Source organism: Corvus hawaiiensis, chromosome 3 (genome assembly GCF_020740725.1).
Source record: "Corvus hawaiiensis isolate bCorHaw1 chromosome 3, bCorHaw1.pri.cur, whole genome shotgun sequence".
NCBI classification, from domain to species: Eukaryota; Metazoa; Chordata; class Aves; order Passeriformes; family Corvidae; genus Corvus; species Corvus hawaiiensis.
This window is the reverse complement of record NC_063215.1, coordinates 105,382,033-105,407,520: the sequence shown is the minus strand read 5'-3', so window position 1 is coordinate 105,407,520 and position 25,488 is coordinate 105,382,033. Positions and strand designations below refer to the sequence as shown.

At 40.6% G+C, this 25,488-nt stretch overlaps 1 protein-coding gene and 1 long non-coding RNA gene across 3 annotated transcripts in view; both read left to right on the top strand.

Annotated features, from left to right (window-relative positions):
* Window positions 1–17,316, top strand: part of LOC125323831 — a 32,236-nt gene extending 14,920 nt beyond the window's left edge. Inside the window, exons 4-6 of one of the 2 annotated variants that reach the window (XR_007202670.1) lie at window positions 5,226–5,429; window positions 8,790–8,894; window positions 15,687–17,316. This is a non-coding gene — a long non-coding RNA (uncharacterized LOC125323831). The remainder of the gene's footprint in view (window positions 1–5,225; window positions 5,430–8,789; window positions 8,895–15,686) is intronic. The other variant, XR_007202669.1, reaches the window with a different exon arrangement.
* A 1,458-nt stretch (window positions 17,317–18,774) lies between these two features.
* Window positions 18,775–25,488, top strand: part of CNIH3 (cornichon family AMPA receptor auxiliary protein 3) — a 47,047-nt gene continuing 40,333 nt past the window's right edge. The window contains exon 1 of the mRNA XM_048299343.1: window positions 18,775–18,932. Within this exon, the coding sequence (XP_048155300.1) occupies window positions 18,852–18,932 (81 nt within the window). The 5' untranslated portion in view covers window positions 18,775–18,851. The remainder of the gene's footprint in view (window positions 18,933–25,488) is intronic.

Sequence of the window (25,488 nt, the reverse complement as noted above, 5' to 3'; positions counted from 1 at the left end):
GCAACCACTTATAAGCCTGGAGATTAGACAGAGCTGCAAAGTCACTTGCTGCCTAAGGCCTTATCTTGGCTGCATTAGCTGTGGTTATACTGCGTGCCTCAGCAGTGCTCTTCAGCTCCCTGAGCGTGTGCCTTGTCTTCATCCAGAACTGGGGTGACATCTGTATTCGCACCCTTTATTCATATCTACCCTACCCAGTTTTCATGCAGGGAAACTGCAGCCAGGAAGGGAGAAATGAGACATTCTGACAAATCCAGCTGTATAGGGTGAGGAGAGAACCAAGACACCCACAAACACAAACGGAAAGGCTGTGCTACAGCATCACTTTGCAAGAACATCAATATTACCTATTTCACACTATTTAAAAATTGTTATGATCATCAGTATTTCATATTTAATAGGATCACATGAAATACTGCATTGTCATAAAATCCTTAAATGCTGAATTCAGGATAAAATTACCTTAAAATAACTGCACATGTTGGAGCTAAAGTTGTTCATCATGAGAGAAAAACCAGGTTTTGGATGTTATTACTTGGAATTCTGTACATTTAGTAGTCCTTGTTTCACACCTGCTGCCCCAATCTTTACAAGGACACAAAGAGATGGAAACAGAAGAGTGAAAATGAAGTAATGCTTGATAAAGTGCACTCTTTACTCTGCTGCGAACAGATTGTCACCTGTTGTTATTAACTGCAGGATGAAGAGTGTTTTTGTATTCCAGGTTCTGATAAGAACAAATGTATGTGATAAAATGTTGTTCTAACATAAGAATATATACTGGTACTTACTGATATAGTACCATATGTATACACTTGGCTCAATTCTGGTTTAGTCTCCAGAAGGAGATGGTGAACAGATCTTTTGCTCTTTAACCCAACCCTGAAATATGGATATGCAGAAATTTGGTTTTGCATGGTGTCCCTCCACTGTTTATTCTATATTCAAATGACTTGAATTCTGGCTCTGGGTCATTGATGCCAACTCTTGGTTTGGTTTTTTTGAATTATATGTAGCTCATTTCAATCCTTCCACTGCTTTGGTTGGTTGGTTGTGTTGGGGTTTAGCCTTAAGAAGTTTTATTTTATTCCTCAAACACTGGACAAATCATGTTAGAAACCAGTTTGTCTTCTGCTTTGTTTACAGCATATTTTGCTAGCCAGCAAAACAAAGCCTAGGGCAATTTGCCATCCTATTCTAGACAGGATGTCCAACAAGTGGAGTAAGTGCAAAGTCTTTTGTTTACACTGTGAGCTGAGTTTGGAGTTTTTTACTTCCCTGTTCTGGATTCTTTATTCTTATCTTGTGAGGAGAAAGCTACAACTCACAGTGTGCAAACCTGCATTTTTAGGTAAAAGAAAATCCAGATACGTGGTAGGTGGAAGAAATGTGTCCCAATACTTGGATTACAGGAAAAAGAGTATGCTGAGAGAAGAAAGAAGTCTGACATGTATATTGATATTTACCTTAGTTTCTGTGTTGGGAAGAGCATACTTGAAAGACATGAGTAGGGATGTGTTTTATCCCTTCCCACACTCTGGGGCTTGCCATGCCCTGGAAGAGAGTCTCCTAGTAATTGTTATTGCTATGATGCAGCACCCCAGTGGCTCATACGTGTCTCTGGTGTCTCACTGAAATGGAATGTTTCAGATACAGACATGAATATCATAAAAGACACTTTTCCCAATAAAGCTACACCCCTGCTGATTAGCCAGTGCCCTGAGGTCTTGTGATAATAAGACCTGACTTAAACCTCCACACTCACCCCTCTGCACACCTCCCTCCTGTGTCAAAGCAGCTCTTCCAGCACTCACATTCATTTCAATAGTTAAAAATTGGCTCCTTGCTCTCAAGAGTATCGAGGTCTGGTTCTTTGCAAGTGGTGGCTGCTAGACATGCACATAAATTTCGTAATTTCAAGGAGAAAAACAAGGAGAAAAAGAAGAGAGCTTAGGAGTGGAAAAAGAGCAAGGAGGTGGCTGCAGGAGCACCCCCACAGCGTGGTAGCAGGGTGAGCCACAGTGGTCTGTCAGGAGATCAAAACAAGTGGATCCACCCTCATAATCTTCTTCTTGCACAACCCCTGACATAGCTGTGTGTGGCTGTGTTTCACCCTGAAAAGAGGTGAATAGAGGACAGACCACTGACTTAAACAACACTTAGAGGAGATAGAAGTGAATTTTTAGACAGTCCCTGCAGCCAGTTCACTGAGTAAAATGATGACTATAAAGGATGTAGTAAGCAAGTTGATTTTGTATCAGGGTGCAACTAATTTAATAGTTACCAGACCAAACTCCTGTCTTCTGGTATTTTGAATTCTGAGGTATGAAAATAAAATGTGTGAAGTAAAACCCAGGATTTCTAGATGGTAGGAGTGATCAAGATTTTATTAAGGATGTTTGTTTAAATACTGCTACAGCAGATGTAATACAGATCATACCATCTCACTAAGTCACAGGAGTTCAAGAGTTGAAAATGGCCATTTAAAACTTATATGTATAAATAAGTGTCAGAGAACTGAATAAATTCTTTTCTCTTGAAGTTGAAAAACCTTCTCAGGCACTAAAAATGACAGAAATTTCATCTCATTCACTAGTAAGCCTTTCCAGAGCAGTCAGTGACTCATAGATTCAATGTCAGTCCTAAAAGCCTTCCAAAACAAGGAGAATATGAAATGATGAAGCATCCTCTGCTGCACATCTGCTTGAAGTACAGCATAATGCTGTTTTAGCACCCATGATTTCAGGAATAAAGGCACCAGTCTCAAGTCACTGAACACCACTGTTGTGGCAAGACAGGACTGTCCCTTCTCTGTAGAGTTTTTTGTTTGGTTGGCTTTTTTTTTGTTTGGTTTTTTGTTGTTTGTTTGTTTTGTTGTTGTTGTTTTTGGTTTAGTTTGGTTTGGGTTTTGCTTTTGGTTTTTGTTTGTTTGTTTGTTCAAGCACAGATAGCCAAGGGAGGAAATAACTGACTGATTGGTTACTTGTGACTATTAGAATGAAGGGCCCTTTAAAGAAATGTCTTTGAGCTTAAGCAGACAAAGTTATCACTTGTTAGCCTGTTGATTTGCAGTAGGAAATCACTTAAATAGATATTCTTCCTGGAAAAGTCCTGCCTGCCGCTTTGCTGAGGCTGAGATGGAGCACTGTGCTTTGCTTCTTCATCACTTACATTGTGTGGTATTCCTGTAGGAGTGCAAAGAATGGGCGAGAGACCAACAGAGAAATTTTTTACAGTTAGTGATATAATATCTTGGCCATGGATTATAGCAGGATTTCAACCCAGCTGTGCTAGAAATGTGCTCTGTTAGTTTGGACAAGCCATTGCACCCATTGGCACCTCACAGCCTCATTTGATTTAGGACAGAAGTTTCATGATTAGCTTAAGCCGATCTGAGACTGTCCTGCTGCCAAAGGGACATTCCTCCCCCTCTTACATCAGACCAGGCACCCACATGACCATCCAATAAACTGATCCAACTCAAAACCAGCCCTGGGGGGAAAAAAGGGAGAGATTACTTTTTAAAGTCAGGAAGTTAAGCAAGAAGCCAGGAGGTTGCTGGGGTTAATGGAATGGATGGACTGGCAACAAGCAGCTAGGAGGATGGAGAGGCGAGACAACCACCCTCTGAGGCAGTGGAATTCAGCAGGTGAGTCCCATTTGAAGTCCCTTTAGCTTGCAGTGTGGCCCAAGAAGGTTTGCTCTGGAGAGAGAAGCAGCTTGTGCTGCCACCCCAGCGGCTGTGCAGGGGTTGTACTTCAGGTTAGCTCTGGGCTTGTCCCGTGCAGGAGCCTGCTGTACTGGCTGTGCTCCTGGAGCATGTCTTCTTCCACTTTAGTTGATAACACACTTATGTAGATGCACCCGGTGTGTACCTGGGGGTACCACTGGTACTCTTATTTTTTGTGACTTCTAGATGCTCCCATCATATGAAAGTATTTAGAGTGTTTAAACTCTCCAGTTTGGGGGTGAGAGGCAGGAATGCAGCAGAGCGAGTGTTGAGCGAGAAAAGAGAGACCACAAGGATTTCATGTGGTTTTATCCCCACAAGAGACTGAGTCTTTTCTGTGGTCCTGTTTTGAAGCAATGGAGGTGTGCCAAGGCTGAAGCTCAGCTCTCTGTGTGGTGCCTGTTGGCCATGGTGCACTCAATGTTTTTCCTCCTTGTGACCATTCCCAACATAGAGCTCTGCTGTTCTCAGCTCCTAGGTGCTTCAGCAGTCTCTGGACTCACACTCTAGTTTAAATGTGCCTTTTTGAACAGCATCCTTCATTCGCTCTTTGGGGGTGTTTTGTGCAGTTCAGCGTGTTTAATCACTTACTCATATTTTTCATGGATCACTCTGGTAGTAAAAGACAGCAGGGGGCACCAAATCTGCATAATTCTGGTAAAATTGCAACATCTAGGTCCATGCTCATAAAATTGAAATTATGCATACTTTCAGTTTAACATCTGGAATTTCTTTCTAGCACCGATATTTTCTAAGATACCTCCTTGCTTCTCAAGAGTTGCAGTGGTGGGAGTGGGGGTTGAATTTCCACAAAAATACACATTTGGGCCAGTAGCAGACTTTTCTCCTGCCAGTTGTCATCCCCTTTCCTTCACTACTTAGTGCTGTAGGCTCCAGAGCTCGTGCCCAGGAAGATGCTCTCTCTAATACTTAATTCAGGACGCTGTTTGTATTTGCAGACTTGGGTTAATTGAAGGCTTTGCTTTTCGGCTCCAAAGTATCCTGATACTGGCATTGTGAAAAGATTTTGTGCTGAAATCAGTGCTGGAATTTCTAAAGGATTTCTCACTGGCCATGCAAAATGTTTTCAAGCCTAGAATAAGCAATGTAGCTGCCTCTGTTCTTTTGGAGAAGCTGGAACTCAGCTTTCTTGCAAGTTTTTAAGAAAAAATCCTCTGCAAAATAAAAATGAAACACAAAATATATTCTCTCATGGTTCTTTGAGTATTGCTTTAAAAGTAATCTGTGAGTATGGATCTGATTCAAAAGCCTTCCTAATGTGAGTGGTTCACACTCACGAAACAGGTGTGGGTACACTCAGAAAAGTAAACCCTATTATTTGTGTATATAACACGTAAGTATTATTTGTGTTTTGGAAGTGCTTCAGGGTTGGATCCCAATTTGATAGCATACAAAGAAAAGTAACATTGCAGTTTGACAGACACTTGGAGAAACCTATTAATTGGGATCTACTAGTAGTGTATTTCTGTTACAGACAAGGACCAGGAAGATGAAAAACACGCTCAAGTCTTGCTGAGATGGTCATCACATGATTTTTTTTTTCTGCCCTGCATGCCCAATCTTGGATTTCTATTCTCCTAAATTTAAAATCCTTCTTTGAAAAATCAGACCAGAGAGAGAACAAGTCATGCAACTAGAACCTAGGTCTGAGACATGGCTGGTCATTCTGTGGCTTTTGGTAAGTCATTTTAGTGTGAGATTCATAAAATAATTTCGTTATTTGAATAGTAACCTCAGCTGATTAGGTGTATGCCTAAATAAGTACCATTTCCAAGCTTATTTATCTACTTAAATGCAATCACTCATTGGCTAAAATAGGCAAACAACAAACATGCTAAGCCTTCCAGAACAGCATGTTCTTACAGGCAATTGCTATTGTTTCAGTCAGCAGGAAAAGAATGTCTTGTCAGATGACCAGCACTCGGGGGGAGCAGTTAATGTGCGCATTAACAGCTTGGTAAGTGTCTAACAGCACCTGTCCTGCTCTGTGCTGAACCGAGGGCACACGCTCCACTGAGCCGTGCACATACAGTCTGCCCAGTGTGCTGGAATTCCGTGATTCGGGCACATCTGAAATGTTAAAAGCAGGAGCTAGAAATCAAGAGTGCTTTCCTCCAAGGAGATACCACTGGATTGCTCTTCATGACTGGCTTACTGAGCATTTTCTCTTGGGATTCCCAAATCTTGTGGTTTTGATTGTGTGGTTTCACAGATTCGCTGACCGTACAGCATTATTGTGAAGAGAAGTACATTAAATATTGGGAAGAGTACTAATACTGCCATAATGGGGATTGCATAAATATCTTGTGTAGGTAGACTCTACATTACCATTGATTTCTAAAGAGAAATTTTACACCCCTAGACTTTTGGATTCTCACAACAGCAGGTTAAAATAATGATTTCAAACCCATATGTTACAGTCACCTGTCAAAAACTGTGCAAGACTCTAAATAATAGATCTGTGTGGTTCCTTAATCATCTGTAGGCTTGCTGTGTGTTTTCTGTCTCCGTAACTCTTAAACCTTATCAGCTGGAACATCCCTGGAAGCGTTCAAGGTCAGGCTGGATGGGCCTGTGGGCAACCTGAGGAAGAAGAAGATATCCCTGCCCCTGGCAGGGGTATTGGGCTAGATATCTTTGTAAGACTCTTCCAACCTAAACCTTTCTATTACCTTATAACTTAGATGTGTTAGGTAAGGTAGCGAGTCTCTGGTTTGTAATTTGTAACCAAAATCTAGCTAAACATCCAGTCTTCGACCTTGGATGCCGTGTGCATGACAGTTTCAAAGGCAGGTTATGGGAGCATGGTTTGGTTGGCATTTTGGTAAACGGCATTTACATTACCATTAATGTCACGTTGGGAGCAAGCAAGCTTAGTGAAATGAAGCTTTCATTTCTTTACCTATGGAAAATTCTGTCTAACTCCTAATTTAAATCACTTTTTGTAGTTTTAGATCATTACATTTTACCCTGTCTGTGATGGATAGAGAATATTATATTTCTGCACTCACTACCACTTTATGTATCTGTTTTCATGTGTGTCTCCAGAGTTTTCCTTCGGTGGAATGAGCTCAGTTCTTTCTGCCTTATCTCCAAGGCCAGTAGCTCTAATATATCCTGAATTATCTCAAGTGCGTGCATGCGGCTTTCACAACTGTAATGTCCCAAAATGTCACTACTCCATATCTTCAGTGCTACATTTTGGTTTATGCATCCCAGTACAATATTTTCTGTTTTCATTCTGGGTTGATATTGTTCCATTTGTGATAAAACATGCAGCTATTTTTCTGAGTACTGCTGCATCGTGTTGGGAAAATGCAGCTGTTTTTGCTAACCATGATTCATCATCAAAATGGAAGGATTCTGCACATGGGATTGTGTAGGATTCTACTGCAAGTCTAGCACTAGTCAGAACTTCCATTAATATTTTGGATAACACGGTAGAGAGGATTATTAAATAGCACTCAGCCATCAGCTGCAGAGGATCCCATTACTGCCTGTGAAAGGGTAGGATGTAAATTGAGAATCATCATGACAGTTCAAGAAATCAGTGTGAAAAGTATACACAACTCAACAAATTAAAATGGGAGCTACTTCATTTAGGTAGGAATAATTAAATAATAATAAGAGTGGGAACAACCAGACAGCACAGATTGCAGAGCTAGCATATATGGCTTTAATTGCTCATTCTTTTTCCCAAGACCTGTTACTTTGTTATAGAAAGAATATTGTTTAATTTCATACAATTTTCCTTTAATTAATCATTGTTCCTTGCTATTTTTTTATTGCTGTCTTCTGGTTAGTTGTTTAATTTAAATCAAGAGAAAAATAATGGAATAAACAATTAAACATGCCAAATGTTGACCATTCCAAGGCTATTCCTTTTTCTTAAGATGGTTTTTATCTTTACCAGTCTTCTGGAACCTCAACTGTCTTCCAGGATTTCTCAAATATATAGTCAGTCTGAGATTACAGCAACTTCTGAAATATAAACCAGCCTGGAAATGTGTGCCAGTCTCCTTAAATAAACTCTCTTTCCTGGAGGGACATTTCATGCATATCTCAGACTGTCTCACAATATTCTGTAGTATTTAAGAGACATTTTTATTGCTGTCAAAGATAGTAAAATACTACTTTTTGTGAAAAAGCACATTTTCACAGTATATAGAGATGCCATAAAGCTTGCATATTGAAGCAGAATCTCATTTAAGAAGTTGTATGGACAGAAGGGAGAACGTCTGCTGTTAGCACTTGTGAATTTGACAAATACTCAGATATGAAGTCATGGTGATCCACTTTCATAATATAATATGACAGTAAATTCAGATACCTCAGATTTGCAGGGTTTGGAATTCACATATGATGTTCAGAGACAGAAGACACTAAATAGGTTAACAAAAGAGACTCTGGATAAAATGAGTTTGTACAACTATGATCTGTGCAGCTTTGGACCAAAGTACAGTCAGGCAATTGCTCTTGGTTTATCTGGAGACTCCCCCCAGTTTGGTTTCACATCTTGCCTAGGAATTCAAACAAGCTAAATGTATCTTTGCCTTGCAGCGCTGTTCAATTAATGTTCCTACAACTGGAATTTCTAAACTCAAAGTTATCTTTTTAAAGAGAACCCTGGCTGTGTAGTGGGGAACAATGGAAGATTTCATGCCGTTTCCATGTGCTTTTGTAGTTAACAGCATATTTTTATTGATTTAAAATAAAGTCCTACACCTGACAACAAAGAATACTGATAAATGCAATCAAAGAACTGCAAACAGTCTAATGTGTTTGGGTTCAATTCCAGCCTGGCAGCTCTGCAGGATGAAATAATCCACGTAAGATAATTTTGGAATGGGTAAAGGCATAGATGGTCCCCAGTGCAATCTCTGGATTTTAATGCAGAGGTACCATTTGTTGGAGCAGAAGGATAATTAAGTTTTTGTTCCTCTTCGTTTGCACCAAGATGATTAGCAGGGGAATCTCATGCTTCTGAGTTTTGCAAGGCAGACACTTTTCTGGTAAGAACTGAATTTGCTTTTTTCAGGCAGTGTGGTAAACAACCATCAGAGCACAACTTCTCCCAGCCGCTGTGTCAGGCTCGCAGCAGTGAGGGCACACCTGGCCACACTCAGCTATCTTGGTTCCTCAGGTGAGTTAGTTAGCAGGCACATCAAACTCTTTACTCAGCTACTTGAAGATCATTTGCAGTAATTCTGCCTTCCTTCCTTGGGATGCACTACTTCCTCCTCTTCAAGGTGCAATGAACTCACTAACACCATTTGTGGTCATAGTTCATCTTTAATTCATTTTCCTAGTGACTTTTGTTACTTTTGTGATATAATTTTTTTTTTCTTTCTGGGCATCTATTACCCTGCCAGTCTGCTCCAGCCACCTGTCCTACTTATAGGCATTTTAAAAGAAGGAAGTTAATAGAAACTCACACTGGGTGTGAATTTACTAATTCACACTATTCTTGCTGAGGACACTTCAGTGTTAAAGGAAAAATAGCTTACAGTACTTTCAAAGCAAGATTACTTTCTCCCAGCAAGACAAAGTGGCCTTAGTGGGAACTAGGGCAGCTAAGCTGCTGTGCTTGGAAATTTACACCCTAATTATCACAAATTAGCTTCTCCATCTGGGCCAGAACAAATATGTGAAGAAACTCAAAAGGTTGTCCAGTGTGTTACCTTTTCCTGCAGGATGATCTCCACTGAGCGCATGTGGGGCATACTGAGACCATTGCAGTGGAAAACCCTTTTGCAGTTCAAATTAGCAAAAGTGCTTTCTGATTTTCAGTTCCCTGAAAGTTCAAAGTACCTCTCACAAGGCAGCATGCATGTAAATTACAACAATAACTGATGGATCAGTAGCATGAATTGGAAACACCAGTACTGCTAAAATGTCGTATTTGCTCCCATTTCAAGCCTGAGTCCCCCAGCTTGGAGTGCTTTGTGTAACTCAATAGCTTTGCTTGTGTTACTAGCTTCAATGGACACCGAATCATTGTCACTAAAATGAATGCTTCAGAAGCCAAAGTAACCCCTCACTGGAATACTTGTTGAAAAATTTTTTTCTTTTAGAAAACTATGTCCTCAAAGAAAACCTCCTCGGAGTTAATTTGATTTTGAGAGTTGCTTTACTTGCAGTCCAAAGCAAACTCTTACAAAATCTGTTAGGGAAAAAAAAAAGTTCTGTTATGTGTTGTTTCACAGCACTTTATAGGTTAACAATTTGTGTAGCCCAGTCAGCAAGAAATACATATATGGCGTCTACTTCTCTGAATCAGAGAGCTGGCTGATGTCAAGGTAATTACATTGATATAAGACTGTTGCAGGTTCGAGGAGATGAGAGCTGAGTTTCTCTATAGAAGAACTAAATGCTTTGAACAGAGAATAAGACTCTGTGTGTATGAGAGTGTGTGTGTGTGTGTGTGTGTGCAGGTACTTGTGAGTCATGATAGCTTCTAAAAGGCTGTTTAACTTTCTGAAGGTGATGTGAGTCATTGTTCTCTTCCCAGGTAATGACTAGTTAAGATCACATTTAGCTCTTCCATTTCTCTAGTAATCTCTGAGACCTGTGCTTCATTGATCTTCCAGTGGAGAGCTGCTTCAGAGCTCTGAGTGACAAGTAAAAGCTCTGTGAAATAACACAGATCATTCTGTTTGGAGAGCGTAGATGACTAGAGCTGGAACCTGTTACTGCTCAGCCACTTTTGTCACATAAAAGTGACAATTGGTTTAACAAAAGAAAACTTGTACTGAGTGTTTAATGTAGGTGCAAAACATACGGGATTGGGAAAAAGGTGACTCTGGATGACACAATAAAAATAGGCACAAGGGCAGGTTTTTTACTTATGACATCACAAACACTGTTTCTCCAAACTATTCCTAAACTGAGTATTTCAGAGGGCACCCTGAATATATTAAAGATCTAGACCCAAACTTATCTGACCCTTGTGGTTTAGGCAAGTTTAGCTAGACATTTCAAGGTTACAGAAAGAAAAAGAATCCTAGAATCACAGCGTGGGTCAGGTTGGAAAGAACCACAGTGGGTCATCTGGTCCAACCTCCCTGCTCAGGCAGGGTCATCCTAGAGCAGGTTACTTAGGATTGTGTCCAGATGGCTGTTGGATATCTCCAGGGAAGGAGACTCTACAACCTCCCTGGGTGATGTGTCCCAGTGCTCTGTCACCTGCACAGTAAGGAAATTCTTCCCCATGTGCAGGTGGAACTGCCTGTGTTCCAGCTTCTGCCTGTTGCCTATTTTCCTATTGCTTGGCACCAATAGAAGGTAGAACAGAAATTGAACTACTTGCAATACAAAATGCACTGGAACCTTCAACCAGGATTTCAAACCTTCTCTTCTTTGTAAGAGATAGGTGAATTGCAGAGAATCACCTTGTCTTGCTTGTTCTTCTTCAGACTGGAAATAAAAATATATTAGGATGTTAAAGCCAGGATGGCTAATGTATTAAAGGTTTATATTTAGAATAAAAATGATCTTTCAGCACAGTGTTCTCATGAGATTTCTTGCTAAACATGTTCCCAACTCCTCCATTGCCACCTCCAACCTTTTCTTCTGGTATTTTTCCAATTTACAATATGAATTCTTCAGTACTTGTTGTCAAATGCTAAAATAGTTTTTATAAGGGATTTGAGCTGAAGTGACTAGAAATTCTAAGTGATACAGAGTGTTATAATAATTAGTTTTACTCCTACAGTTAAAAATATCCCTATTTATGGATTTTCTATTTTCTCTGGTTTAACATGAGGAGTATGTTTCAAAGTTACAAGAGCTTAAGGGATCAGTTTGGAGAGTGTTTAAATTCAGCGTTGATAAAGAGTTGTGTTGCTGATGTGCTAATAATACAAGTCATGTTTTTTTTGGCAACTGATTTATTTATTTATTCCCTTTAAATAGAGGTCAGTCAAACCTTATCCTAATTTAATGAATTAGAGGACAAGGAGACAGGGCAATAGGGGTCCTGAGCTGATGGCAACCAGGCCACTCATACTGTCACTGCAGCACATGCTGCTGTACACCTGCATGGCCTCTCCTTCCTTTTGTACCATAGGTGAGCCCACCTCTCATAAAATTGCATCAAAACCAACTTTTCTGAATAAATACAGCTATAATTTAATGTTTATGTATTCATTAGTCAACACTGTTATTTATGCAGACCATACTGTAGCTATTCATTTATGCGTGCAAGTTAAAAATGACTAAGACCATTAATTCACTGAGAACACATATGTCAGTTTGGTGAAATACTGATTTTTTTCCTAAATTATAGCAAAGACACCAGGTCTAGGTTTACTGCAACAGATTGTTGTTTTTGGGACAGCAGGGATGAGCATTCAGTATCAATCTCAGTACAGAAAGACAAAGAGGAAGAGCATTTGGTTTAATGGGAGATAATTTAATCATCCTCTGAGAAGGAGAACTGTTGAAGGGCATCACATATTTGACTTTGTTCTGGCATCTCTGTTCAGAATGATGGAGCCATGGGGTGTGATCTGATACAGCCTGCAGTGGGTGGGAGCAGCAGCAGGTCTTGGAGATTAGCAGAGTATTACAGGCTCTGGGTTGGGAAAAAATGAAACATCGTCAAAATCAGAGGAATCTGGTCCAGAATGTTATTTCAGTGTTTGGACAAATGCATATCTTATGCAAATTGCCTTATTAGAGGTCTGCAGGGTCTTCAGTGACTGATGAGGGATTTCTTATGAGAAAGCTTATTCAGAACATTTGTTATTCCTTTTTCATTCCTTTGATGGAATTCAGTTATTCAGAATTGATGAAGTTGTAACCCACTCTCTCCCCAGCACAGACACAAATTAAATTCCTTCTTGGCAGGATTAAGCAATGTTAGCAAGAATTACTTCTGTATGCTTTCCATGTATTGATTTGAAGCAAAATAGGTAATGTCAAAGGCAATTAAGACTGCTTCAGATACTCCATGTTAAGATCTTGCTTTCTATTCCCTTCACGGGCTCCTGTTCTTATGTTGGGTTTCCCTTCCAGACTAAAGGTCTTGACTAGTTCAGAAAAATGTTCTGAGGAAAAAAACACAGATGCTATTTTGCCAATGCTGAAAATCTTACTACTAATTTATGGCAGGTTTCTGCCTTCCATGAATTGGAAGAACTTCATGTCTGGAAGGAGGTAACTTTTGTGAGATGAAGATGACTTCTGCTGTTGCTATGAATAATTATGGTCTTTGGCTAATTCTAATCCTTCTGAAAATTCCACATATAGTCATTAGAGATCTGTTGAAATTAAGAAAATCCTTTCCTCAATCCATTTCACTTTAAAGCAGGAGCTCCCCTGCAATTGCTTTTTCCACTTGGTTTTTCTACTCTGTCCTGGAACCAAGGGCAGAGATCCTGTCTTTCTGGGGGGATTAGTATCCTGTCAGATATTTCATCACTGGTGAGGAAGCAGTCTTGATGAGCTCCCAGGAGATAAAAGCTGAATTTGGAGGAGATATCAAGTGAGAGGCAGATGGACCAGGCTGAGACTGTGAACTAACAAGAAGATAAGGGAAAAACGGGCTAATGGGAAAGAACTGTCCAGTAGAGAGACAGAGGAGGCTGGAGCAATAGAGGAGAAAAGCATATCTTAGGAATTAAGAGGTGCAGTGATATCTATGCCCACAAAGTTGCTCCACTAATCTTGCAGGTAATGGAAAAAGTCACAAAAGATTCCCTGATGACAAACACTTCTATTTGCTAGCAGATCATCGGTGACATGAAGAGCCAACATGTGCGTCCTGTCTCTGTGCTGTTGGTTATCAGCGCACGGCACAGAGCAGTCACTGAGATCACTTAGTTCAGCTCAGTGGTCTGAGCTGCAAACCTGAAGCCCCAGTTTTGCCAGTGGCCATTATGGACATGAGTGGGATGCTGTATAATTCTGATACTGGCTGGCAAGGGAACAGTAGAAGCAAAGCACTATAGTGTCATGCTCTGAAGAGTCTTACTTTGCTCTTTAGGAACATTTCTGTATGGCACATTAATCCACGCTTTTAAAAGTGGATTTCAATAACACGGAATTTAGAGCCTGACAGGAACCTTACAAACTTCACCAGGGACAAATGTAAGGTTGTGTGCTAAGGAGGGAGTAAGCCCTGGCAATGAAACAGCCTGGGACCTGACAATTCTGCTGAAGATGGCCTGAGATAGGCAGTGGAACAGGTTGCCTGGAAAGGCTGGACTGTCTCTGTCCATGGAGGTTTTCAAGACTTGACCAGATGAAGCCTTGAGCAATAAGCCTGACCTTGCATTTGTCCCTGCTTTGAGCAGGACGTTGGATTAGAGATCACCTGAGGTCTCTTCTGACATAAACTTTCCTATGATCTTATGATAATGTCATTAAAATTTATTCATCCAAGTCCTACAAAAAAAGGTGGGAACAGCTGGCAGTAAAATGAGATTATTGTCAGTGGGTTTCTGAACTACCTTATTCTTGATATCTGAAAATGAGACTTCATTAACAAAATGTCACTTGTCTTTATTATTGCAAAAGTAACCTTTTGGAAATGAACTGACCATGAACTAATAGAGTAATTTCATCTGGAATCTGCAGATAATCTGAAATAATAATGCATAAGGGCATGAAATGCTTCTATTAATCTCTGTGGGGTATTAGCAGCAAAGCCCAATGATGGCAATTTGTATATAAGAATTGTTAATAATTTAGTATTACTTAAGTTTCACAAAAGAGAGAGTTACATGTATTATTAAGAAAATAATCTGTGAATGAGAGTTCTCTACTATAATTAATATTATGGCTTTTACTCTAACAGGCACTCAGTAGTATGTTACACTTAAACAGCAATAATGTAGCAATAACATATAAATCTTAAAACTAGGAACTACTTTGGCTGAGGGTGTATCACCTCGTTGGTGGATTTATGGTGATTCTAGCCTCTCACTTCAGGGACTACAAGCCTTGTAAAGATTTGTCCTTTAGGTTTTTCCAGTTGTGGTAATTATTTGGGAGTGAAAGGACTCATTAGCAGTCCCTTCTCATCTCTGATGCCGTTCTGTAAATTAGCCACTGGAAATTTCTTTAAGTACCTTCGAATTCTTCCATTATCTAGCACAAAAGGTCATTTCACATGAAATCAAGTGCTCTGAGACCTGCTAATGTAAGGACATCCTGAACTCATGAATCTATTAAATCTATTTTCACAATCTGTTTTCACAATTGGATGTTGTTTGTTTTTGAGGGCTGTCTGCTGCTCACCAGATGTACTCTGTTACTATTTATCTAGTGACTGAATTTTTATGGTCCCTTCATAAAGGTCCTCACACAGTAGAAAGCCATCCTTAAGTAAAAAAATCCCTGATCCTGTTTGTGCTTTGAGTTATGATCATATCTGCAGAGTGATAGCTTTGAAAATCAGCATCTCAGTACTACTTGTACAAACATAGCACCATCATCTATCCTCTTGTGATGACTCGGTGTGAACCTGGGATCAGACTGTACTGCAATCATATTTTTCAACAAATACGCAAAGTAAAGAGAAATTCTGTTTACAAGGACCAAATGCAAAGAGGGGTAGCTAGCATTCCAAAATTTAGTCTGCTCAAGGAAAGCAAGAGCCCTCACAATCTTTTGTAAAACCCTTTTCTCCACAGGGTTTATAAATGCACCATCACAATCTGTTTGTGGGTACTGTGGGACACAGCCTACAAAGCCAGCTCATGTAAAAACTTGTGCTAGGAACTGTTGTCAAGCTTGAAGAGCCTTGTGTACCCATCATCAAATATATTTAAAAGAAAGAGCCTCTGATAAGAGGAGAGAATACAAACCCTTTTAAAATCCATCTGAACAGAATTTACTTTCCATTTCTTACCAACTTTCTACTTGGTCTGCAATTCATTTCATGGTTCAGCTTTCTGACTACTTTTTCTGTTGCATTCCTGGGTTACAGGTGTGTGCCACAGAGAGACAGCAGCAATCCCTTCTGGAAATGGCTTGGGAATACCATGGAGGAAGCAGGAGCATTGGTGAGATTTTGAAGATGGAAGAGTGAAAGATGAGGTGCTAAATCTGAGACTGTGGCTGCTAAAATGAGCTGCTGAACATCAGAGAGCAGGAATTACTGCATTTCCTAAGAGTGCTGCAGAACCTCTGAGCCTTTTATTTCTAGTAATAGAAAAGAAATCCATGTGTGTCTCAACATGTGGATGGAATTTTGTTTATTTGAGGAAAAGAAGCGTTAAAATAACAGTTTTTGAAAGCAACAGCTTTTCATAGAGGCAAAAATATATTTTATGTATATATAAAATATGCATCCTATGCTCTGTGTTTATCTGGTTTGCCCATCCCAGATCCCTTGAGTGGATAATGCTGCACCCTCAGCTCCCACAGCCTCCACCCTCAGCTCCTACACCTCCATCCTGGCCTCTGTGCTGTACATTAGTTCAAATGATTTTTGAAATAATTTCAAATTATTTCAAAGGAGCCCAGCTGGGTGCTGGACTGTGATTTCTCATGCAGCCCAGATCAGATCCATTAGTTTTCTTGAAGGTTAGGACCAAGACCATAGAAGTGGATGGGGAGCGAATAGACAGACTGGTGTTCCTGCTGTGTTCTCAGAGGCTTAAACCAGGGAGAAAATAGTCAGGCACATCCATATTGTTTTTGCACTTTGCTTCATGATTTGCAGTAGTCTCATTCATAAATGACAAAGAAACAGCTCCCCGCTGTGAGGTCCTCATACCACAGAGAGCTGTAATGAGTTCGCAATGCGATGGAGATAAGGAAGATTTTTAGTGATTACTCAGACAAATCTCTGAGTGCAAATCAGAGATGTGCTGAGGGAAGGGGATATCTTTCCATCACTCTCCATGGCCTAAACATCTGAGGATACTTAAGGTATTCTCATGGTATTATATAATAAGAACTCTCTAAGACAAAAATGTCCTAAATGCATCTTTATGGATTTTTTTCCCTTCACTGTATGTCAGAAACTTTTGTAATTTGACAGCCACTAGCAGTGATTAATGGCTAGCAATACAGCTAGAGGCAATGTATGTTTCAAAGTCAGTATCAGGAAAGACTCTGTGATCTGGGAAGTCTTTGGCTGAGGAACTCTCTCCTTGCAAAATCAAAACCAAGTATTTTGCCTATGTGCTCATTGAAGATATCCAAATAAATAGTTGGAATATAAATGAAGATGAGAGTGAAAAACAGGAGAATATTTACCTTGCAGTGTGGTGCTAAACTGAGATTTTGTTTCTGTTTTGGTCTTTTATGATAGCTACAGTGTATTTATATTTTTCATAGGTATGTATATATATTTGTGGAAGTGTATACATGTAAATGCTCCAAAAAGAAATTTTTTATTTTCATTTTCTTAGAAGCATCAGGTGTTTTCTGTGTTGAATCTTAACAGAGGTAATATATATCCAGATATTAAAGTAAAAATAAAGAAATAAATATTTCCAAAGATGACTCCTGTACCTCATTTACTGCTCTTTTCAAAATGTGTGGTTATGAGTAAACCATTGACTTCCACAAGTATATGCTCTGAAGGATTTCAGATACAAAAAAATTAAAAGGTCAGAGAATTACAATAAATAGTTTTACTGCATCCCTGTATGACATAAGGCTCATTTCTATTTGCCATGTTCTGTCCTTCTTAATTGAAGCATCAGACCACACGTACAGTCTGGAGCAGCTCAATTATGAAAGGTTAGAGTCATCAATTTGTTCCTGATTGGTTTATTAATTACTGGCCTTGACTCTTGATTCAAATCAACACTATTTCCTCAGGATAAAAGTGCATATTATGTTACAAGTAATATACTGTACTTATAAACAAAAATTTATTGGAATCATTTACAAAGAAAGCTTCCACTGGACTTGGCTTTGATGGAATTATGATCTCCTGTGCTGTGAAGTCTGACTTTCACAGATGACCACTGGTGGATTCTAAACAGTGTTGTTACTGAATCCCTTCAATCCGTAAAAGGAATGAAAAAAATGTTGTGAGCTGAAATTGTGTTTCAGTTTTGTAAGGATGTTTCAAATACGTAACTTTCATCCATGTTTTCAAGATATTTTTAAACAGGACTTCTGATGGTTCTGTGGTATTTCCTCATGAAAACTTTTTGCTTGCAAACCTGCCGTATTGTGCCAGCTGATGCACTCCAAAGAAGTGGAAGAACTTTTGATGGTAAATCTAAACCAGATCTGCAGAAATGGCTAAGTTGTGTCTGGAGATACTATGGATGCCGTTAAAGACAAGGTATGAAGGTATCCATCCATTAAAGATGAGAGAAGGCAGGAGCTTGCTCTTCCTTCGTTATTTTACATAATGTACTTCAGCAATTTGGATATAGCATATTCCTGAAAGCCAGCAAGAGCACTCTCCCCGCTGGTGGCAGTTAAGAAAGGCTTTATTTATTTACTCCAACAGTAAATGCCTTTTTCACCTGGTGGGAAAGGGCAGACTGAGCCCGCTTTGCTGAGCTACTCTGCTTTGGTTCATGAGATTTTGGGCTGGGTTCCTGTCCCCTCTCCATCAGAGGATAGACACTCCTCCGCTAGTCCACCCACTGAGCCTGGGGCATGTCTCACCCGATTTAACTGACCTTGAAAGGAAAAAACCCCAAAAAACTAAAAAAAAAAAAAACACCATCAAAGCACTTCAAGTTTAGGCACATAATTACCTTCTCAAGATTTGGCCTGAACTGATCCCAGCCTACGCTCCTTCCTCTCACGCTGTCGTGACAGGATTTCAGTCAGAAACACGCGGCTCTCTCTGACTGCAGACGCTCGAGTGCCGGCAAGAGCCCCGCACCAGCCCCTCACCGCCGCGCCCCGAGCTCCCCCAGCCCCCGGCGAGCGGACCCGCCCCTGGTGGCCGCCCACCGCGGCGCCTCGGCGGGGAGGGGATCGCGGCGGAGGGGCCGGGCCGGGCCGGGGGCGTTGCGGGGGTCGGGGCGGGCCCGGGCAGGGCTGTGGGGGGCGGCGGCGCCCGGCCCCGGGTGCGTGCGGCGCTGCCCGCTGCCCTCGCCGCGCTGCCGGTCCGGGGGTCGCCGCTCGCCCGCTCGCCCGGCGGAGGGGGGCGCGGAGGGCTCTCCCCGCCATGGCCTTCACCTTCGCCGCCTTCTGCTACATGCTGTCGCTGGTCCTCTGCGCCGCCCTCATCTTCTTCGCCATCTGGCATGTGAGTACCCCAGCCCCGCAGCCCCCGCGTTAGAGGCGGCTCCAGCCCCGGTGTGGAGGGTCGTGCCGTGAGGGAGCGGTGCGGCGGGACGGGCTGGGGCGGGGGCGAGCAGCCCCTCTCCCGGGGAGCCGGGGCGCAGCGTCCCGCGGCGGGGTCGGGGCCGACGGACCTCGCCGTGAGACCTCTGCGCGGGGGACGGGGTTGATGACATCGCTGTAAAGCGCAAGGAGCGGTGGCCACGGGTCCCTGACGGCTCGGTCCCCGCTGCCGGGCAGCGCTCGCAGGCTGAGCGCTGCCCCAGCCCCGCGCTGCTCGTGGCTGAGCGCCGGCTGTGCCCCGGCGGGAACTCCGCAGGTAACAACATCTGCTTCTCTTGCCTGCGGGTACGCCGCTGTGGCGGGGAAACCGCCCCGTATCCGATGAAGCAGATACGGTGTGTTTCCTTCAGTGATTACTACATTAATAACTTCTCAAAAAGTCGGGGTTGAATGTGAAACTCTCTCATCCTTCCGATGCGTGACCCGGCTATTGTGGTTCACCTTCATTAATTTCACTCCACAGTGTTGGCGCTCGTTCCTTACTGTTCGCTGGGTGTCTGTGGTAGGCGTAAGCGTGTAACTTAGAAAATGTGAAATCATTCTAATGCATAACTTGGAATTCTTTTGAACTGTTACATATTTTAGAATTAATTACACTTTGTGTGCTACACGATAACTCCGTGCCGTAAGCATTCAGTATGGAACAGGATAAGTTGGAGAATAGAGCGAGTCTCGTGGATGCTTCTACAGCTACTTGATGGAGTATGATTAAAAGAACAGCCCTCCTTTGACTAACAAGTAAGGGAGATGCAGAATTTATTTTTATTGAAATGGAAATAAAGCTGCTAGCTTAGTTGTATTAGCACCATGAAAGAAATCCTTCTGTCGTGAGAATGCTTTGAAATTTAATTATTTTGTACTCTTCGTGGGGCAGTTACAAGTTTTTTCTTACTAAGGAAACCACAAAGGTGTGATGGTAATGCCGAGTGCTGCCGTGATGTCGAGTACTGCAAGGCTGGCAAGGATCTCTAGCAGTCAGCTACTGCACTACTCTGAAAAAAGGAGTAGTAAAATTTAGATTATTACTCATGTTTTCTCTCCTCCTCTTCTGCAAACCTTTAGGTCTCCAAAAGTGAGAATTCCACAGCTTCCTCAAGGGACTTAGAGTTAGAAGTGTGTTCTCCTTTGAATCTCTAGCGCTACAAATTAAACTGCAGCAATTTTAATGGTTGTTTTATATATTTGATGTCTGTTCCTGTGTCCTCTTTTTTCTGGGTCTGGAGTTGTTGTCATGTGAATTCATAAAGTACTTGTAGCAAATCTGGCAAATTATTCTCCCATAAATGAGTGTAATTACTGCAAATTTACTCTTAGTGAAACATTTTTTTAACTTTCAGTCTATAAACTCATGAAGAGCAATGCCTCAGTATAAGAGCCCTGTAAGGCAACTAGGAAAGAAAACCTTTTCTCAATACACATATGTTTATGCTGCATGTTTCTTACATCTGTTGAAAAACTGTTGAGGGATTGAAACTGAAAATGGCAGGAAATGCTCTTCTGTTGTAAGAGATGGAAGAACTGGCACTGTCTTTCCTAGAAAATAGATAAAAATTCTATTGAAATACATGGTTTGTGAAGGAAGGTCATAGAATTTAGATTTAGCATCCTGCCAAAATAAACTTTTAGGTGTACATGTTATCCACATATACAGAACGCAAGGGTTTTTATTGCCCTTTCTTCAAGAACTGGTACAGTCTGGTTTCTTTTGTAAGGTATGTATTGAGTCATAGGAGTTTCTTTTACCTTAAACATCTCAGTTGTGAAAATCTTCCCAAGAAACAAAACTCCTACTCCTTCCCTGTGACCTGATTTTTTCCCACTGTAATATACTGGTAAGGGACAGTAAATATATTGTACGTAGGTTCTAATAATGGCAGAGGAGGTTTCAATCATTATATTTTCCTGTTTGTTTATTTTTATAAAGACATTCTGTTGCTACGAATAAGTTGATGAATAATCTGAGTGTCCCATCACTTTGAAAGATTTGTGAGAATGAGAATTTATATTTTGTGAAGCATTTTAAAGGATAAGAAAAAAACCGTAGCATTTGGACTTGATATTGTTCTAACCTGAAGCTGAATGAGGTTTGGGCAGATATCTGGAATAATTTAACAGCAGATCAAATAAAATTTAATATTCTTCCTGCTGGCAAGTCAGATGAATTATAATTTTCACTCATATTGATCTCATAGGTTCAATAAAAACTGTACAACCAAAACAAGAAAGTAGGATGAGGATTCTTATTTTTGGACACTGTGCTTTTCTGGTGCCTTTCCTCTAGGAAGTTGAAGACTGTCTATACGTTCCTGTGCTCCTTACTCTTTGGAAGCAGACAGAATGAAGCTGGTCAGAGCATTTTAAAGGAATTGCAAACAAAATGCACAAAGTCCTCCGGATATCTGGAATCTATTATAATTTTTTTCCTGCCTCTGAGTGATCTTCATGTATAGGTAGCCAGAGGCGTCTGTCATAAAAAAACCAGTACAAAACCAAATTAGATACTATCAGCAACATTTGTTTAAACTCTGCACAATAATTATCTTAATGTATTATTGCTGTAATTTCACTTATATATATTAAATGAATGAAAAGGACTTGAAAATCTCCATGTACTACATGAAACGGATATAACCCTCTCTGGTACAGGAATTTTTAAAGCATTCAGGTTGTTCAGTGACCACATTACCTCTAGCTGTCATGTCACAGTATTAGAAACACTGTGGAGAAGTGTGTGATACAACTAACAGCGGAATCTGGCCTGCTAACTACATAATTTGATATCCTCATCTGATCTTGTTGTAAACTCAAGAGCAGAATGTATGTTCTTCCTCCTGACTATCACAGACGCTTTGTCTTGCTGTCCTCAGCTCTTGTTCTTCTTTATATACAGCTTTTTACTAATCAGTTTTATTCCAATCCTAAATGATCTTGAACTAAGATTTAGCTTCCTGTTAACATTGAACTGAGCTGTGTCAAGGCTGTTTGAACTCGCAACAAGACTTGACACACCACATTCATTTCTAGTGTAGCTCCACTAAGTTGTGTCTCAAGTGAAGTTAACTGAAGCTGACCAAGTGGTGCCTTATTTGTCCTCAGTTAAAAAGGGATATGCTTGTGTTGAGTCCTGCAGCACTGTGTTCTCTTAAAGCATATTGGTTTTGAGTGAGTCCTTCCCTTTTGGTGATATTTTAAGATGAAAAGACTTGCTTTGAGATTTGTTATTTAAAGGAAAGCTTTAAGAAAAGAGCTTTTCGAAGTGGTCCATTTTTTTAATACCACAGCAAAGCAATTCATAAATACCAAGAACCTTACTGTAAAAAGATACTAATTTCTGTGGTGGGCCATCTCTTTTTCAAGTCTTACAAGCATATCTTTGCATGTGACTGCTTCAGAACCTAAGGACTGCCAGAAAGTATTGGGGATATCATGCCAGTGAAAAAATTGGTGGTGCTAGCCTGAGAAGCTGTACCACACTGGGTGCTTTTTGGAGTATTTTGATATAGTTGCGAATGCAGATGAATCCAGGAACAGCTCTTTGGCACAAGAGCTGTGTGTGCTGAAAATGATGGCAGCTACTTGAGCCAAGCATAAGGAGAATAAAGCAGCAGAACATGGAGCTTTTTTGGTTTATGCCCTCCAGACTGTAGGTTGTGGGTGTGGGTTCGGCAATCACGGTGGGCGCCAGACTGTTGGTTACGGGGGTTCTGGAGTCCTGTCGGGACGGCCGGACGTAGACGGTGACGGATGGAGACGAGAGATCTCTATAGGCAGGTCTTGGGACACAGCCGGTTTATTGCAAAGGGCGTGGGTATTGGGGCACTGCTCAGAGCTGGTAGACTCAGCTCTGAGCAGGCCCAAGAGAGCAAGAGAGTGAACGGGTGAGAGAGAGAGAGAGAGAGAGAGTAGGAGCAAGAGTAGAAGTGGAAGAGAGGAATGAATAGAAGAGAGAATGAATAGAAGTGAGAATGAGAATGAGAATGAGAATGTCTGAAGTCCTGGTTACAATACAATAAATCATCTTCTGTACTGAATATTCTAATTGTCACTAACCAATCTAATACAAGATACAAATCCTATAACATTTACATACAGCCTATAAGAGTTCTTATATTACCATAGAGTGTTACATCTTAACTTCTAAAAACTACTCTTTGGACCCCTTCTGCTGAGCTAGTAGGGTCTGCTCTGACCCTTGGACCTGTTTGCAAGCAGAGGGTATTGTTCCATCAAGAGGGGATTACTTCAGTCGGCCATACCATTGTTTTCTAGTTGTTCAGTAACTAAGACCTGGTATTTCAAAAGTGGCTTTCATTTCGATGTTGCCTGTAGTTTTCATATTCCCAAAATCTTTTGTCAGGCAATCATATTTCCAAGGCTTTCCTGTTTCATCTTCCCCAACACACACCACCTTATTTTTTCTTTTGAAGCATGAGGATAGTGTTAATCTTGATAAACTACCTTAGTATAACTTTGGCTTCACTTAACAGTTGCAAGTTCACAGGTATAATTAAAAACAGTGGTAGGCAGTGACTGAACAGAGTAATATAGGCTATGATTGACTTGTATTTTAAATCAAAGCATCCTTTTTTTTTTGCAAACACCAGGGAAAGAAGCCCTTGGAATCTGTATTTGCTGTTGTTTCTGCTCATGGCTTTGTGTGTTACGTTCATCAGACAACTTGAGTTATCTATGCCTTGTTTTCTCATTTGCTAAGTGTGAGTAATGGAGCTAAACTGCAAGTACTGCCTATCACTTTATTTAAGAACTATTCCTAAAATGTCTTTGCTTTCTGACAGAAGGTGCTATGTACATATAAGATGTTGCCACTTCTGTTATTTGTCACTGTACTGTCCTGGTGATGTGGACTGTATTTTATTAGCACTCAAATTTCAATAGCTCAGGTAAAAAATTTCAAAGCTCTCAAAGAGTTAAGCATGTGGAATTTGGTGAGTATTCAGTTTCTGACTTACTTAGGCTTCCTCATAAAATTCCTAGCCTAATTTTTGATACGTTTTACAGCCTTAATTTTGAAGATATGTAAAAAGCACACAAGCTTGGGTTGATAGCAAACTCAGTTGAACAAAACACTTTGGTCACAAACTCTGTGCTGATCTGTCAATGTTCTCTGTGTATCTGTATTTTACTGTTTCTGTAACTTAGGTTTAGAGGGTGGATCTGCCTTACCTGAAACCTGTAAAGACATCTATGATCTAACTTGAACCTGTGCTTCTCTCCAGTGAAGGCTGCCAGTCATTTCAATTTAACCTCTTTGCAATGCTTTAGAGCCTGTCATGAAAAGAAAGTAATTTCCTTACAGACTTGTGGTCAAGCCTGAATTTCTTTCAGACATTGAAGTTCAGTGCTGTTCATTAATGAATCATTAATGCATTTCTCTGAGAATGTTGGATAATCCTGTGCTTAAAAATAAAATTAGATTAAGGCTTGATGAAGGGGGGTGCAAATGCTGTTGCTGTATGTTATACGTATTTCTTGACGATGTCTTTTCTTCCCTAAGCAGCTAAGCACATTGTCCCTGAGGGTTTTATAGTCAGGACAGTTTAAGGAATGAGTCTGATATTTCCACTCTTTTTAAAGACAGAGCACAGCCAGATTGCCCTGGCTTTAACATAACTTGACAGTTCCCTTACAACTTTTCTTTCAGAAGTTTGTCACATTAATGCTGACAGACAGATATTAGGCCAGGCAGCACAGGCTGTGTAGCAAACTGTGTCTTATATACTGGGAAAGAGGTATATCTCAGTTTAGTAACCGTGTCATGCTTAAATAATAATTTAAAAGATCATAGAAGTGTATGGGCTCCAACACAGACTTAAGTACTGTGGAAAGATTAAGCAGGATCTCTGTGTATGCTTGAACTGTCATGATGAGATTTATTTGGAGAAAGATTTTAAACTGTGTGTGTTTGCCACTGGCTGTAATTCCAGATGCCTCACAACTCACAGTGACTCTATTATCTGTGTAAAATAAATTATTCTGTGGAGTCTCGTGCCTCCCACAATATGTGCAGAGAGCTATTTAAATGTTACTTGGTTGTCACATATCCGAGGGGTTTTTGGTCTTAGGATTAGTTGTAAAATCTACTTACTAAACGGATTTATATCCAAATTGTTAAATAATTTATTTCTAGTGCTTTTCAGTAACTGCTATGATTGTTAATAAGCAAGGCAATATAGCTGTCATATTTTATTAGACCGTGAGTACAACTATTAGATTGAGTTGGAGGCATGAGTTTATAGCTCACTATGTGTATTTGTTTACTCAGCCACCACACACTACATTAAATCACATTTAAAACATTGAATTCAGCCCTCAGACCTCTGGCTCAGCAGATTACCCTCACCCCAACATAAATATCCTTTTAGCAAAGTGTTTTTCAGAAGGAGAAAGAAGCTCAGCAGAGAATGTTTTCCATACAGATAACAGGTATCTCTTTGACC